The following is a 15,719-nucleotide window of genomic DNA, read 5'->3' as shown; positions in this document are numbered from 1 at the left end:
TAGATTTTTTTTGGTATGGAGGTAGTAGTTACTAATATATCCTAATATTATAATGTTTCATTATTTATTCTACAAAACAGAAAAAAAAAATTATCGCTACTCCAACATAAGTTGATAAACAATGGGTCAAGGTCAAGGTAGCCGCTACCTAAAAGAATTTGTCAAGAATCAGAGAATAAAAGTATGATCATCCTTGTAAAATAACATCATCCAACTCGGATGTGGGTAGCTGGTTGGGCAGTTTTCACCCCATTTTTTAGCAGGCGGGCGCTTAAGTTAATTTTGATTTAATTACTACTATTTTCTTCTCTGTAAGCATTTGGATAGGCATCCGCAGTTGTACATGTCCTGACAAGAATGTGTCCTAAGGGGACCACATGAGATATAAGGATGTACTTGTTTCCTTGCTAGAATTTTCTAATTACTCAAATCATTTATTTGATACTACTTGCAAGATATTTGTATTAAAGTGTACATTTGGGATATATGTATCATGACGAGTAGTGATATTTCATTTAATATATGCAAATCTACATGCACAACCACATGTACACAATAATTTCTGAAAATGTCAACATCCACATGTTTCACTTGTCAGTGAACTTTTTTAATGTGACAATGTCATCAAAACAAAATTTATTATCACATTTAAGATAAAAATATAGCATGTAGCGATTAGTATGATTCTACATTACACAAAATAAATCCTAATAATGGACATGTTTATTAATTTTTAGTGACATGATATGGTTAACTATATAGACTATGCAACATATTGAGCTTATTGTGTTGATGACATAATATTGTATAAAAATTAAAATGGTTAGTATAAAAAATAAAAAATGATATTGGTGGCTTGAAGAATGGAATGTTTTTAGTATTGTAATCAAGGTAGAATGAAGAAATTTGTTTAGAAATTTGAAATCCATGGATGTTTCCAAAAAAATGCACCGACTGAATCAACCTAGAACAACTCTAGAGCCTTCCCCATAAGATGCGGCTAGGTGAGGAATTGCAGTCTTGCTTTGATGGAAGGGTAGGGCGAGGTGATGTTGTCGAGAAGTGTTCTTCGGGGAGCCATCCTTCCAAATTCTTTGACTCGCACCGCAACTCCTAGATGCACTCCCGCAGCGGCGAGAAGCAATAATCCAATCTCGTCCACCTCCAGCTTGCATCTTCTTGTGAGAAGTGTCAAGAGGTAGAACATGAGCGAAACCTTATTGGCAAGTGGGTCCAGCTAGCTGAGCAACCACAAGCATGTCATCCAATGGCGTGCCCAAACTGCTAAACTCCATGATCTTGGCTTCATGTCATCCAAAGTAGATATGTCCTTGTTTCTCTACAAGTTAGGTGTTACTATATTTATGTTGATCTATGTGGATGACATTGTTATGACCAGGCTCCTTAGATCGGGCTGCTCTATTAAATGATTTCAGTCAAGATTTTGCTCCGCATGATTTCAATGAATCTTCACTTCATTTTGGACATTTTTTTGAAATGGGGGAAATATCGCCCCAGCTTCTGCATCCAAAGGATGCACACGGCTTTTTTTAGTAGATTATTCACGAAACCTTACAAGAAACAATAAAAAGGATCAATCTCGAAGAAACTTTATTATACCTACAGTGGGATGAAGAGGGTGATAATACACCAACTCACATCATCCAAAACTAAATGCCTTCCCAAACCGCCCAATAGCAGGTGAGAAGCACATCCAGTCAAGTAGACTCTCAACGCACGCCAACGCACACGCCACAGGAGTTGCTTCCGCCGTCTTCCTCAACTCCATCTTCAAGAGAGATCGTCGCATTAACCTTGCAAGACCTGCCGTCGATGCCACCATGACGCCAGACGGCCCCACCATCCTGCACGTATACATCATCCCGCAACTGTCGTCGATACCCTGCAACACCATGCCACTGAGACTCAGCGCCAACAATGTGGTAGATGAACACCACTCTACCGAAATCCGCCAACATCCAGCAGTTGCTCCAAAAACGATGCCCCAAGAGGTAGAACAACGCAGGACGCGCCGCCATCGTCCGATCTGGGAGACCCGGACCTAGGGTTTCCCCCGGAGCAGCACGCGTGAGAAACCGCAGACTGCGATGACGATGCCTTCAAGAAGGTAGCGGCGCGACACGTCGCCATCGTCCGCCAACCGAGGTCGGAGCACGGTTTTCACCGGCAGCCGCGCATCCCCAACTCACCGAGTGTAGTGCCAAGATGGGCAAAGATGACGCCTTCGACAAGGTAACGACGTCGATCGACGCCGCCATCATCCGCCAATACCGAGGTCGGGGCTCAGTTTTCACCGGCCGCCATGACACCCCGGACTAGATCACCATTGTCGAAAACATGTGTGAGATCCCATGATCCCCCACATAGGACTACCAGCCTGGCCGACCACCTCCGACGAAGAAGATGACCACCACCACTATGCCCGGGGCTGCTGCCCCTGCTTTCCTCATGGCGCGAGGGATGCCCACGAACGCCTCCCTGCCTAGGAGGCAGAGCCACGACAGGCAGATCGACCCCCTCCACCGCCCAAACGAAGATTGGACCCGATCCTCGCCGCCGCCGCCGCCTGCAGATCGACGCCATAGCCGTCGCCTCCCTGCGCCGCCGCATCAAGGAGAGGCCGGGCAGACGCCGCCGCCGTGCCCTCCAGGTCGTGGGGGCGAGAGGATAGGCCGCCGCCACGCCGCAGGGCTTTGCCCAGCAGCGCTCCCGGCGACGGCAGCGAGGGAGGAGGGCGCCCTAGGGAGAAGAGATGGCGGCGGGGGAGGAGGGCCCCGGTGCGGCGTGGGGGTAGAGGAGGGTTAGGTCGGGGGGAGAGGAGGGTTAAACATCACCACTTCATTTTGGACATGGAAGTGAAGAAAGTACATGGGACATTAGTCTTAACACAAGCGAAATATGGTGTTGATTTACTTAGTAGAGTGGGCATGCATAATCGTACACGATGTCCCAGACGACTATCTTCTTCCAAAAGGTTGTCACTTACATTCATGGCCCATGTTGCCACAAACCTGGCACTAATTCAGAAGCCTTTCATACTTTACCAAAAACGGTTCATGTTTTCCACCACGAACCATTTATGCCGCAGCTTTTAGAGGGTTTCTGACATGTAGTTTAACCCTAGGCTGGTCCTCGCTCTCAAAAACGACATCATCAAGGTCCTCTTCTCTCAATCCCAGATGATTCATCATCATCTTCAAGCCTCCATCACCTTCGCTCGAAGTTGACCCGTTTTTCTCCTTCGACATGTCACAAAACCACGTCCAAAAACACGATCCACTCACATAACCCTAACTCCACCCTCCCGCTAGTGTGAACCAAGGCTGGGCAGCAATACCAAATTGCCCCGAGTTCAGCCCAAGAGCACCAACGGCAAGGAGATCGATGTAATACTAGAAGGTAGATCACAATGCTAGCTACCCCGCGAGAGAACCATAAACCCTAACTTCAGCGAACAAATGGTAGTTTGGATTTGACTTATGTACCGACCGGTCTCCCGGATTCGGTCCACCCTCGATGCGGCCATGCATCCGACTCACTCATGAGCACAGAGCTCTCTCCTGCCACCCCCATTATCCGCCGCTTGCCGACCAGCGCAGATTAGGCTCCCTTCTCTCACTCCACTCGTCCATCATCGACGCATCCCCATCCATGCCTCCATCCGCGAACCCTACAGCACCTTGCCCACCGCCGGCAGCTCGGCACCAGTCTCCACGCGCATGCTCAACGTACGAGTTGTGCCCCAGTCACCAGCATGAACCCTCGTCTCCACACAATCTCAATCTGACTTCAAAATCGGATGCATTGCAGCTCCTGCAGTTACTTGCGCCCCCGACAGCTGCTTTCGCGGATACTCGGCGAGGGTTCGAGCGTTTAGCTGAAGGATCCTCTATCGCTTGGCCTCCATGAGCAGCCGTCCAGCCTCCTCGGTAGGCAACCCCTCGTGGGAGACCGCCATGACGCGTTGGAGTAGCTGTTGGTCAGCCTGATCTAGGCTGCGGGTGGCGTTCCTCCGGTCTTGTGCCAGCCGAAAAGACTCAAGTATCGATGCCTGCTCCGGATCGTCAACTGGCTCCTGCTCCTCCTCTTCCGCTTCGCGTTCCGCGTCGACCTCAGACTACGCATTCTGGAGGACGGGTCCCGCTATGTCGGCCTCGTTGAAAAGGTCTGAGTGTTAATTCATCCGCCCTTAAAGGGCCGGATGCTAACTATCACCCATGTTTACAGAAAAGCTTTGCAAGGCACGGGCCTTTATTAGAATTTCTTTGAAACCCACTTTTGTTTCTCTGTACAAAGGCACACAACAACTGGTTGCATACTCTCTTGGTTCCATAAAACAACCCTGTGTTTCTACGAATAAGAACCAAGCATTTTTCTGAAGATTTAACTTTTCAAAAAAAATAGCCTGACTACAATTAGTTTCTGCATAATGTTTGTCAATAATTTTTGAAAGGGGTGACGAATAATAAACAAACCGCCTGCTGTTCTACAAGACATTATAACAAACAACACCTTGAATGAATAGATCTTGCAGCATCAAGACAAGCCTGCAACATATAAAAACATATAGTTTGATCACAACTAGTAGCAACGCAACGAGACAAATAGGGGAAGAAAACATGGAGCGATCATTAGGCATTTGATTTTTTCGAGAATACCCCTTGGAAGGTGTATCAACAGTAGACACTTGATTAACCTGTCTAGACTGTCGAGCAAAGCATGTTACACCAAAAACACTTATGCTGTGTTTGGATGCGCAGAATTTAGCTGTGGAATTGAATTCGACTAAAATTCCAAATCCGAGATGGAAAGAAAACGACCTCCATTTCAATTCTATTGTTTGGATGTACGTGGTATTTATGGTTGGAATCAAAAATTGACACCCAATTATAATTCATGTTTGGATGCACAACCCGTGGAATCGAATTGGAGAGAGGCAGGGAGGGCAGGAAGAGGTCGACTCGGATGCACCATCGCCAACCGCCGCCGGGAACCCGCCCGCCGCCCTTCCCCGCCCGCCGCCATTCCCCGCCCGCCGCCCTTCCCGTACCAGCAAGGGAGAGGCCACCGCCCGCCGCCCTTCCCCGCCCGCCGCCCTTCCCGTACCAGCAAGGGAGAGGCCACCGCCCGTCGCCCCACCCCTACTGACCAGGGAGAGGCCACCGCCCGCCGTCCTGCCGTTCCCCTCCTTGCCGCCGCCGTTCTAGGGTTAGGAGAGTCACTGAGGACGACCGGAGCCGGAGAGGAGGACGCGGATGGGAAGAGGAGGGCGAGGATGGGGAGAGGAGGGCGCAGATGGGTGGCTTACCGGAGCTGGAGCCGCCGCTGCCGGGAACGTCTGCATCGCTGGCCGGCGGAGGAGGCCGAGCTCCCGACTCCCTCGCGTCCTCTGATGCGTTTTGCGTTGACGAAGGGGTACGCGAGCAGGGGGCAGCGATTCCACGTGTTTCCGAGGTCTCGAGCTCGGAAAGTTTCCAAGTGAAACGGTACGCGCGCGGGGGCAGCTCGGAATTTGCCCAACGTTTCCATGCCTCAATTCCAAGGCCATCCAAACAGTCGAATTGGGCCTATTCGCCCCAAATTCCAATTCCATGGCCAAATTCTGCGCATCCAAACACAGCATTAGGAATTCTTGTGATGCAAGACGCTATGCTTCTTGAGAGCTTGGCCATCTTACAGATCTCTGTCATGGTACCAGTGAAACGAGGCATCTCCAAGCACATAGCCAATGAAAAGCCCTCCCACGGTTTCGAAGCGATCATGAACGATGGCTGATCGCCGGCACGAGCGCCTACAGATCAGATGACATCGAGTTAACACTAAAGCAAGCATCGCATAGCATAGCATAGCATAGAGATAATTTTACATGGGAGACAGAAAATAAGTGGAGTTACCAGCCAGGGTCATCGTGCCTGGGTTGGATTTGTACAGAGAGTTGATTCATCAGGTTGGTGTATTTTTGGCCTACGCTGCCCTTAACAGTGTACTTTGCGTTGAACCCAGCAACCAGATTGTAGAGCTCCTCTGTCTTATTGTCGATCAGAGCCATGCGAATCGCGGCATCCTTCTGGTCGGCCGTGAGCCCATGCGGCTACAGATGCAAAGCAATATACGGCGATTATTTCGTCTTCCTTCCTTTTTTAGATTTTGCAACGAAAAATCCCAGCTTTAAGCATCGACTTGAGTTTGGGCTACGAACAGAAAATCGACAGAATTTTTTTGCACGCAGTACCTTGGGGTTGACGGGGCCGGTGTTGACAAGCCTTGGAGGCTCAACGACCCGCTGGACGCTGATCCTCCTCGCCGCATGTCGAATCGCGGCGGCCATGGCTGCTCTCGATTTCTTCGGATCCTCGCGCTGTGTATGTCTACGAAGGCTCACTTGGAAAGAAGGGGAAAATCAATTTCTGGCGACTTATAATACCTTGCAAATATTGGAGGAAGGAATCTGGCGAACCTAGGGCTTCCTCGCAAGATCAGATCGATCCCCTCCCCTACCTTCCACCGCTAGCTCGTAAAAGGGGCAAAGCCGAAAAATAACCGTCAGGATACGAGTTCAGTTTGAAAATCGACACGGATTAGTTACTGTAAATGAGACCAAACTGAAAAAAAGTTACAGGTCGAGCCTAAAAACCAAACTCCGCCCCCTATTTGTAGGGGTTGATAAGTCGAAATGAAGGCTAAACAAACTGTATTCCCGGTGACCTTTTGGCGGGCTGAATCTTCAGCTCCGAACAGTGCAGTTCCACCGGAGGACTTCCGGAAAAGGACCAAAACTCGGCAAAATCCGGCTGGGGCGGCGCGGGACCATCGTCGGGCCAGCGTGAGGCCGATGCGGGGGGCACCGCCGGAGCGGCGCGACGCCGACGCGGGTCGGCGGGGGACAGCGCGGGGCCAGCACTGGGGCGGCGGTTGGGCGGCGCGGGTTCAGCGTTGGGGCGTCGCGAGGCCGACGCGGGGGCGGCGGTGGGGCGGCGCACGGCCGACGCGGGGGCGGCGGGAGGCCAGCATCGGCGCGGCGCGACGACAATGCGGGGGCGGCGCCGGGGCGGCGTACGGCCGGCGCGGGGGCAGCAGGGTCGGCGTCGGGGCGGCGTCGGGGCGGCACCAGGGCAGCGCGGGGCAGAGGTAGAAGAAGAAAGCAAGGAAAAAAAGAACAAAAAAACTGACATGTGGGTCTAATGGTATATTTAGGAATATGTTCTTAGTTTACGGATTCTAATCTGCGTCGGCACTTTTTCGATCCGTAAACACAAATTCAGTGATCTGATCTCGCGTTTTACAGTTTACACGTTTACGGACGCTGATAAAGATGCTCTAGCAGAGTTTCTTTTTGTTTTCTTTCTTTTTTCGACAGGAAGAGGGGCCACCGAGTGCGGCTCTGTCTGATTTTCTTTTTGAGGGTAGGCTATTCATGGTGGTATGGTACACCGTACACAACACACTACACAGACACTTCCGAAAACCGTCAAGTCATCAAGCCCAGCCCATACGTGCGGGCTAACTTGCTTGTGCTCAACCCGTGTACGTCAAACCTGCACGTCCTATTGGGCGGGCCCATTTAACGTGCTTTTTGGTGTTTATTTTTTCTTTTCTGGTGGTTTTCTCGGGTTTTTTTTTCCGGTTTACCCTGTTCGAAATGGTCTTCAATTCACTTTTGTTCAGTTTCATAAAGTATTCAAATTTTAAACTGTGCAAATTTGATTTTGTTCTAAATTCAAACTTGTCCAAATTCAATATGTGTTTAAATGTGAAAAAAATCAAATTCGAGGTTTAGGTTTGGGATGTTGTTTGGCAGCCTAGGCCAAAGCTTTTGGCCCAACAGAAACGTGAGGTTCAGGTTGTTTGGTTTCTTACGAGCCCAGTTTTAGCCTCACCACTTATCCACATGGTGATCTTACCTCTTACCTCCTCACATATCACAAAGCCTCACGCCGCCATTCACAAGCTTCGGCACGTCAATGATCACGAAGGCATACACCACCATGGCATCGCCAGTCAAAACCATCACCACGTCGTCAATCACGAAGACGAAGAGCACCATGACACCGTCGGTCACGCCGGTCACAAGCATGGGCACATCGCCGACCATGAAGACGAAGACCACCATGACGCAGCCGGTCACAAGCACCACCACGTTGCCGACCACAAAAATGAACACCACCATGACACTGTTGTTCACGCCCGTCACAAGCATCACCATATCGTCGACCACGAAGACAAAGACCATCATGACACCGCTGGTCACGCCGGTCACAAGCATCATCACGTCGCTGACCACGAAGACAAACACCACCATGACACCACCGTTCACGCGCATCACTAGCATAACCATGTCGCCGACGATGAATCTGTCGTTGCCTAATCGACGGTACCTCGGAGGAGGGATCCTCACGAGGGGGAGAAGAAGTAGGGGCCATAGGGCGGAGTGCTCTCGGGACGGTGGTACGCGATTTACCCAGCTTCGGAACACCTGCACGATGACAGGGCCTACTGCTGCTTGTCTGGAATTATCTGGGCGCTTTCGCGTTGTTACAATGAGTTGTGGTTGTGCCTCTAGGGCTCCCGGGATCCGGCTTATAAAGGCGCACGGATCTAGGGTTTACATGGAGAGTCCTAGCCGGATTACAGATAGCCTAGCTACGGTACAATATCTTGCCGTGCACGTCACGGATCCGCCTTCCATACACGTAAATCGATCCGGGTTCCTCATGGGCCTCCATGGATCCGGTTACTCCTATGTCGGTGCGGATCGGCTTGCGATCCTGGGCTGGACTTCTTCTGCATGATCAACAAGAATCGGGCCGCCCGATGGGCCACATGCCTCATCACCGTCTGTGGGCCACCCGGGCTTGCCGGATCTAGGCACTGTCGATGGTACACCCATGAAGTATACCCACAACAGTAGCCCCCAGAGTTCTCCGAGTTTCGCCTGCAGTTTCCGCCATGCTTGTTCCTTAGGTTTCCGGCATCGTTGGCAACGCGGAGAAACTTGAAGAACTCCAACTTTGCATTTTCTTCTTTTTCCAACTTACAGCCGGAAAATGCTCTCATCCTGCGGGACTTCATCCATCGACGTTCCAAAGAACACTTCCGGGTTACTCCCTGCTCGCGAACGAGAGCCAACTTATCCTCACGCAATTACCCGGAATCTTAAAGATTCAAACGGTTCCGCCAATTCTGGCGCCATTTTCGCGCGATTTGCGCGGTAACTTATCTCTAGCCATTTTCTTGTTAGGGTTTGGGACACGTGTCACGCATCCAACGGCGCGGCCGCTTGCGTTCCGACCACAGGATGCGGAACACGAATCTTATCCCTTCAGCCTATAAATATCTGCCGTCGAGTCCCCTTACCCCCATTCACCCCCCTATTCACCTCTCTGCCGAGCGCCGCCCGTGAGTTCTTCCTCCGCCGCGCCGGAACCTGCCGGAAAAGTCGCCGGAGCATCACCGGAGCGAGCCCACCTCCGCTGTGTTCTTCGTGTTCTTAACTCCGGCGAGCCACCGCGCGGAGAACTCGTCGCCGGCAGCTCCGACCACCGCACGCGCCATTACGGTAAGTCCTCGAGCTTCACCTTCGCGCCGCAGTTGGTAGGGATGAACCTGGGGAAGATGACGTTGGATCCGGCTAAATTACATTTTCCGCCAAACTCTTTTTCTTCAGATGTCTTCAACGACTCCGCCTCCGAGCTCGGAACCAATCATGGCGACGCCAATCTCCTCCGCCCCTCCTCCCTTCGCTCCAGTCAGGCTGGATCCTTCAAAGGATTCCGGCAAGGAAGCTGAGGGGACCTCTGCTCACCCGGAGAAAACCTCCGGGGTGGGTCAGACGGAGCAGCAGGCGGAAGAGGCTGCCAAGAAATCAAAAGCTCGGAAGTGCGACTCCGAAGCTAAGGGAAAGTGGTGGCCCTGCACCACCACCGAGATGGAATTGAAGAACCTCGAGGCGGAGGGCTTCCTGCAACCCGGAAGCTGGAGGTCAGTTCCAAATGAACCAGCTCCGGCTCCAAGGGACGACGAGATGGTGCTGACGAAGGCACTGGTGGAGCGCGGATTTTCATTTCCGCCTTCGGACTTCTTTCGGGAGATTCTGAAGACGTATGGACTCCAACCCCACAACATATCTCCGAATAGCGTGCTCGCCATTAGCAACCACGTCGCTCTCTGCGAAGGCCACCTCCGGGTAACTCCAGAGCTTCCCCTCTTCCAATACTATTTTTCTGTCAAGAAGGAGAAGATCCGCCAGACTTCCGAGTTGGCGACTTGCGGTTCCGTCACCTTCATAATCCGCCCGGGCCGCGTCTACCCCCCCCCCCCCACCGACCGCCACGAATCCGCGAGGTACTGGTCCGGGGGCTTCTTCTACCTGAAGGACGTCTCCGACCCCGCGAGCGACAGGAAGCTGCCGCCTTTCAAGAACTGCCCCGCCACCGAGCTTCCGTCATGGACGCCTTGCGCCCCACTTCTCCGACTCGCCTCAGGTGACCCGCGGCGTCGGCGGATCTGCAAGCTCACGGAGGAGGGGCTGACGGGGAAGGATTTAACCCTTTCTGGTTCACGAAACGGATCCAGCCCCGCTGCAACACACGAGGACCGCCCGATGTTTGAATACACGAGGCGCGGCGATCCAATGCGCGCCACCAAAGACAATCTCTCCGTGACGCCATCGACAAGAGGATCCGGGTCCTCATCAGAGTCCCACGTGAACTCCACGTTCACGTATGCAACAGAGACATCCACACGGAAGGATCCGGAACCGCGGTACGTCGTCTTGACTTTGGTTTATTGTTTTTCTTCGCATCCACTTTTTTGCCTAAGTGTTTACTTTGCATTAGCTCGAGGCGCTTGAGGAAAATGAACTCGGAACTCTCCTCCGAGTCCCATCCACCGGCAACGCGGATCCGGAAGCCGCATCAGAGGCGGAAGCTCCTGAAGCTCCACGTCCTGCGAAGAGGAAGAAGCCAGCCCCTTCCAGCCCTTATGCGAAACGCCCTCGCGAAACGCTTAGCATTGCGGCTACCCGGAAAGCTGAGGCGAAAAAGAAGCGCCTCTCGCTGATTAATACCAGCAACAAGGGGCAGCCTGCCATCCAGCATTTCTTCAAGCCTTCCGGGTAAGCGTTTACTTCCGAGACCCAAGTTCTGGCTTAACGCTCGCTCTTATATTTTTATGTTTTTCCTGAAGTTCTGGAAGCCAGCCTCCCAAGGCCCCAAGGGTCCCCAAGAAGAAGGCCAGACCATCTCCGGCTTCTTTTCCTATCACTCCTGAGGTGGAAGTTCCGCCCAAGGCTTCATCTGCCAGCAAGCCGGATCCAAAAGATGTCATCGACCTTGATGACCTTCCTGAAGATCCTGCCCACCATGGCGACTCCGCCCAGGGGACCTCCTCACCCATTCCACCGCCAGATCAGCCAAGTTCCGCTTTCGCGGGGCCTACTGGAGAAGAGCAAGAGCAAAAGGTTAAGCTCCTCCGAGTTACCAACGCGACCCAAGTCAACCTCCAACCAACTCCGTCCCTCCAAAAGCTTACCCTCGCACAACGTCACGCGGAAGTCTCCGCGATGCTGAACAAGGTATGGGGAAAGCCGGACGAGGAGATGCGAGAGCTCGCGGAACTGGAGGACGGCCTGAAGGATTTTTTCGTCAAGCACAAGGAAGTGCGGCAGGTAATACTAGCCCCCAAGCATTGGGTGATATAGTTCCGAGTAACATGTATTAGCCGATGCTTTCCCAAAATGTGCCTTTAGGCGGAAATTTGAAATCTTCGCCAGCCCCCCAGATTATAATATCCGACTAACTCTCTGCTGCTTCTCAGACCACGTGGAAACTGCACGAAGATCTGCGCGTGCACGTGCTGGAGCAAATCACGGAGATCGAGGGGCTGCGCCAGCATGCGGAAAATAGCCAAAAGGCTATCCAGCTGCTTGAGACCCGCCTCCAAGGTACGAGATCCGGGTCTACATTTTTTGTGCTGACATAGTTGTTCAGGGTGCATAATATGTGCAACTCTGCTTTCAGAAGAAACTGCGAAGCACTCCTCGCTTGATGAACTATCCGCCAAGGTCAAGGTGCTTGAGGCGGAGAACGAGTCCCTCAGAACCTTCATGCAAGAATCCGCAAGCAAGGAGACTGAGGCGAGGAAAGAACTCTCCGAGAAGCATGCCCGCGAGCAGGCGGAGCTGATTGATAAACTGGAGAAAAGCCAGGGCCGCGTGATTTCCACAATTGCCAAGAACAAAGCTCTGGAAGCGGAGGCGGAAGCCATTGACAAACTTATCTTCCGTAAGCATTTTTCCGCGTCGTTGCTCCGACCACCTTGTATGTTTTCTCTCTGACGGAACTGAACCTCTTTCGTTCACAGCAAGCCTTGGCTTTGAGTGGACAAAAGATTCAAACCTGACGAGGACGGAGGCATACGATGAAGCGTGGATTTCAATTGACGCGTTATTTGAAGCCTGTCGCGGAATCGCCACGGCTCTGTCGCTGAAGAAGGCCAGAACCACAGTCATCGATACGATGACCAAGCTTATGCGACAGGTGCCGGATTTCATCAAGGATCGCGAAGTCTTCGGACGCGGAGCCGCCTCCTTAGTCCTGGCCACCTGCAAGGCTCACTTCCCCTCGCTCAACCTGGCAGACGTTGCACGCGGAGCCCCTGAGAGTTCCGACATGGGTGCCCTCCTCGCGGAAACCGAAGGCTACGAGCAATTGTTTGTCAGGCGAGTGGATCACTCGTTCTGGTATAACAAGCACAATCTGCCCGAAGGATTTTCCGATGCAGAGGAGGAGGCGAGCGAGCAGTATTATGGGGAAGGATCCGGTCCAAAGAAGCGAGCATTCCGGAGGAAACTCGAGACGACTCTGAAGCCGGATCTGGTGACAGCGACGACGGCTCCAGCTACCAGCAATCTGAAGAGGAGGACTCCGAGTAGAGTTCCTATTTTAAACAATGAAACAAGTTGCATCATTTTGGCCCCGTAGTGGGTTTGTAATAATACTTTAAATTCTTAAGTAGCTAGGAACAAAACGATTATGCATGGGGCGGAAATACTTATCCTGCTATCCTTTAATATCATGTGCATGTTTCGTTTTATGTCGGAAAGCAAGTGCTGACTTCATTGTTTTCCGGCTCACTCGCTTGACCTTCCGCGAGCCGGAAGACCTTAGCCGGAAACGCTCGCCAGCGGCGACGAAGCCTAATGGCAATCCGTCCATAACCGCGGAAACAAGCCCCCAGGCATAGGTGCCGGAAATCGCTACTAGGAATCCACGAGTTCGCAACAGATAACAACTTAATCAGAAAACTTAAGCTTACGTCCTAAAGGACGATTTTGAAAATCACAACTTTCATACACGCCTAGGCGGAAACATCCAGCTCTGCGGTTTTAGTCGGAAAAAACATACACGATCTAAAATGAACAAGTAAAGGAGGTAAAAGACTCGAAGAGTGAACCATAAGCTTTATTTCATTGATCATGTATAACTATTACAGAGTTTTTAACTCGGAAAATATATGCTAAGTGTAGAAAGGACGTAGCTGTGCGATGTTCCAAGGGCGATCTGTTTCATCGTAGATATCATCCGGATCCTCACGCTTGCGTTTCCGGTGCCAGTTAGCAGGTCTATCCCTCAGCTCGCGGAAATCAACAAGGTAGTACGACCCGTTATGAAGCACTTTGCTAACAACGAAGGGTCCTTCCCATGGAGATTGCAGCTTATGGTCTTTCACCCGTCGAAGGCGGAGGACCAGGTCTCCTGCCATAAAGGATCGTTTCCGAACTCGACGACTGTGATAGCGTCGGAGCTTCTGCTGGTAGATGGCGGAGCGCTGGTCAGCTAAGTTCCGAGCTTCCTCGATCAGGTCCACAGATAGCTGTCTGGCCTCATCAGCTGTTTCTTCATTGTAGGCGGAAACTCGCGGTGAGTCGTGGATGATGTCGGAGGGAAGCACGGCTTCGGATCCGTATACCAGGAAAAATGGGGTAAACCCTGTTGATCTGTTAGGGGTAGTTCGTAGACTCCACAGAACAGCTTCCAACTCGTCAGCCCAAGCTCCGGCTGCTCGTCGCAGCGGTTCTTCAAGGCGCGGCTTAATTCCTGATAATATTAGACCGTTAGCCCTTTCAACCTGACCGTTAGATTGTGGATGAGCCACAGATGCAAGGTCCAGTCGAATCCCCATTGTGTCACAGTAATCCCTTAACTCTCCTTGAGCGAAGTTTGTGCTATTATCTGTGATTATGCTGTGTGGGATGCCGAATCTCATCACGAGGCTGCAGACAAATTTTAGTGCCGTAGCACCATCGGCTTTTCTCACTGGCTTAGCCTCGATCCATTTGCTGAACTTGTCAACAGCGACAGTGAGGTATTCAAAACCGCCAGAGATGATCTCTTTAACTTACCAACCATATCGAGCCCCCAGACCGCAAATGGCCAGGTGATAGGTATGGTCTTCAGCTCTTGGGCTGGAGCGTTTGGTTGAGTAGCGTAATACTGACAACCTCGGCAGGTCTTGACTATTTTATCAGCATCTTCTTTAGCTGTAAGCCAATAGAAACCTAACCGAAAAGCTTTTGCAACGAGTGATCTGGGAGCGGCGTGATGCCCGCAATCCCCTGCATGGATCTCTCTGAGGATTTCAATGCCATCTTGGTTGGAGACGCATTTGAGAAATACCCCTGCTGCACTTCGTTTGTAGAGCTGTCCATCAACTATTGTGTAGGTTCTTGCTCGTCTGACGATCTGTCGTGCGAGGACCTCGTCCTCTGGCAACTTTTGATCGATGAGGTAGTCCAGGAAAGGCTGTGTCCAAGCCGGAATGATAGCCATCACTTCCCTAGCCGGAGACACTGCCACCTCTGGGTTTTCCGGGTTAGCGCCCTTAACTGAGGGTATCCGGAGATGCTCCAGGAAAATGCCAGGCGGAATTTGTTTTCTACCGGATCCGAGCTTGGATAGCATGTCTGCCGCTGTGTTATCGTCTCTCCTGACGTACTTGACTTCGTATCCGAGGAAGCACTTGGCGATCTCATCAACTTCGTCTCTGTAGGCCGCCATGACGGAATTTCTGGCGTTCCAGGTTCCGGCTACTTGTTGTGCCACCAGGTCGGAATCTCCACAGCATATGATGTGCTTGACCCCAATTTCCTTAGCGATGCGCAGACCGTGTAGTAGAGCCTCATATTCCGCCATGTTGTTAGTAGCTTCGAAGTGGATCTGCAGAACATACTGCAGTTCTTCTCCGGTAGGGGACTTCAGGGTGACTCCGGCTCCTGAGCCTTGATGCTGCTTGGATCCATCGAAGTGCATGACCCATGTTTCGGTTCCGGCTCCAGGACTTGCATCCGAAGCTTCGTCCAATCTGCGACGAAATCTGCCAAGACTTGGGATTTAACCGCAGTCCTGGGCTTGTAAGCGATGTCGAAGGCGGATAGTTCAATGCCCCATTTAGCCGTACGTCCTGTTGCGTCAGCGTTGTTGAGAATTGTTGACAGCGGAGCCTTGCTCACGACTGTTACTGGATACTCTTGGAAGTAGTGTCTCAGCTTCCGGCTGCCTAGGAATACTCCATAGGCTAGCTTCTGAAAGTGAGGGTATCTTTGCTTTGACTCCGTCAGCACCTCGCTAATGTAGTAGACAGGTCTTTGGACGTCATATTCATGACCTTCTTCCTTTCGCTCCACCACGATGACGAGGCTG

The 15,719-nt window shown here is 51.7% G+C and overlaps 1 protein-coding gene across 3 annotated transcripts; it reads right to left on the bottom strand.

Moving 5' to 3' along the window:
• Window positions 1-5,151: 5,151 nt before the first annotated feature.
• LOC127328219 (uncharacterized) lies at window positions 5,152-6,525 on the bottom strand. 3 transcript variants are annotated; one of them, XM_051354836.2, is made up of 4 exons: window positions 6,446-6,525; window positions 6,254-6,389; window positions 5,916-6,112; window positions 5,152-5,812 (listed from the first exon to the last, which is right to left on the bottom strand). In XM_051354836.2, the coding sequence occupies exons 2-4, from the start codon at window positions 6,347-6,349 to the stop codon at window positions 5,695-5,697; spliced, it is 411 nt and encodes a 136-aa protein (XP_051210796.1). In that variant the 5' UTR covers window positions 6,350-6,389; window positions 6,446-6,525; the 3' UTR covers window positions 5,152-5,694. The 3 variants fall into 3 exon arrangements, with proteins under 3 accessions (XP_051210796.1, XP_051210801.1, XP_051210807.1); XM_051354841.2 differs by having other exon boundaries at window positions 6,254-6,379; XM_051354847.2 differs by lacking the exon at window positions 6,446-6,525 and having other exon boundaries at window positions 6,254-6,433.
• Window positions 6,526-15,719: the final 9,194 nt, after the last annotated feature.

This window comes from Lolium perenne, chromosome 1, assembly GCF_019359855.2.
Source record: "Lolium perenne isolate Kyuss_39 chromosome 1, Kyuss_2.0, whole genome shotgun sequence".
NCBI classification, from domain to species: Eukaryota; Viridiplantae; Streptophyta; class Magnoliopsida; order Poales; family Poaceae; genus Lolium; species Lolium perenne.
The sequence above is the reverse complement of the archived record's forward strand: the minus strand, read 5'-3'. Positions and strand labels throughout refer to the sequence as shown.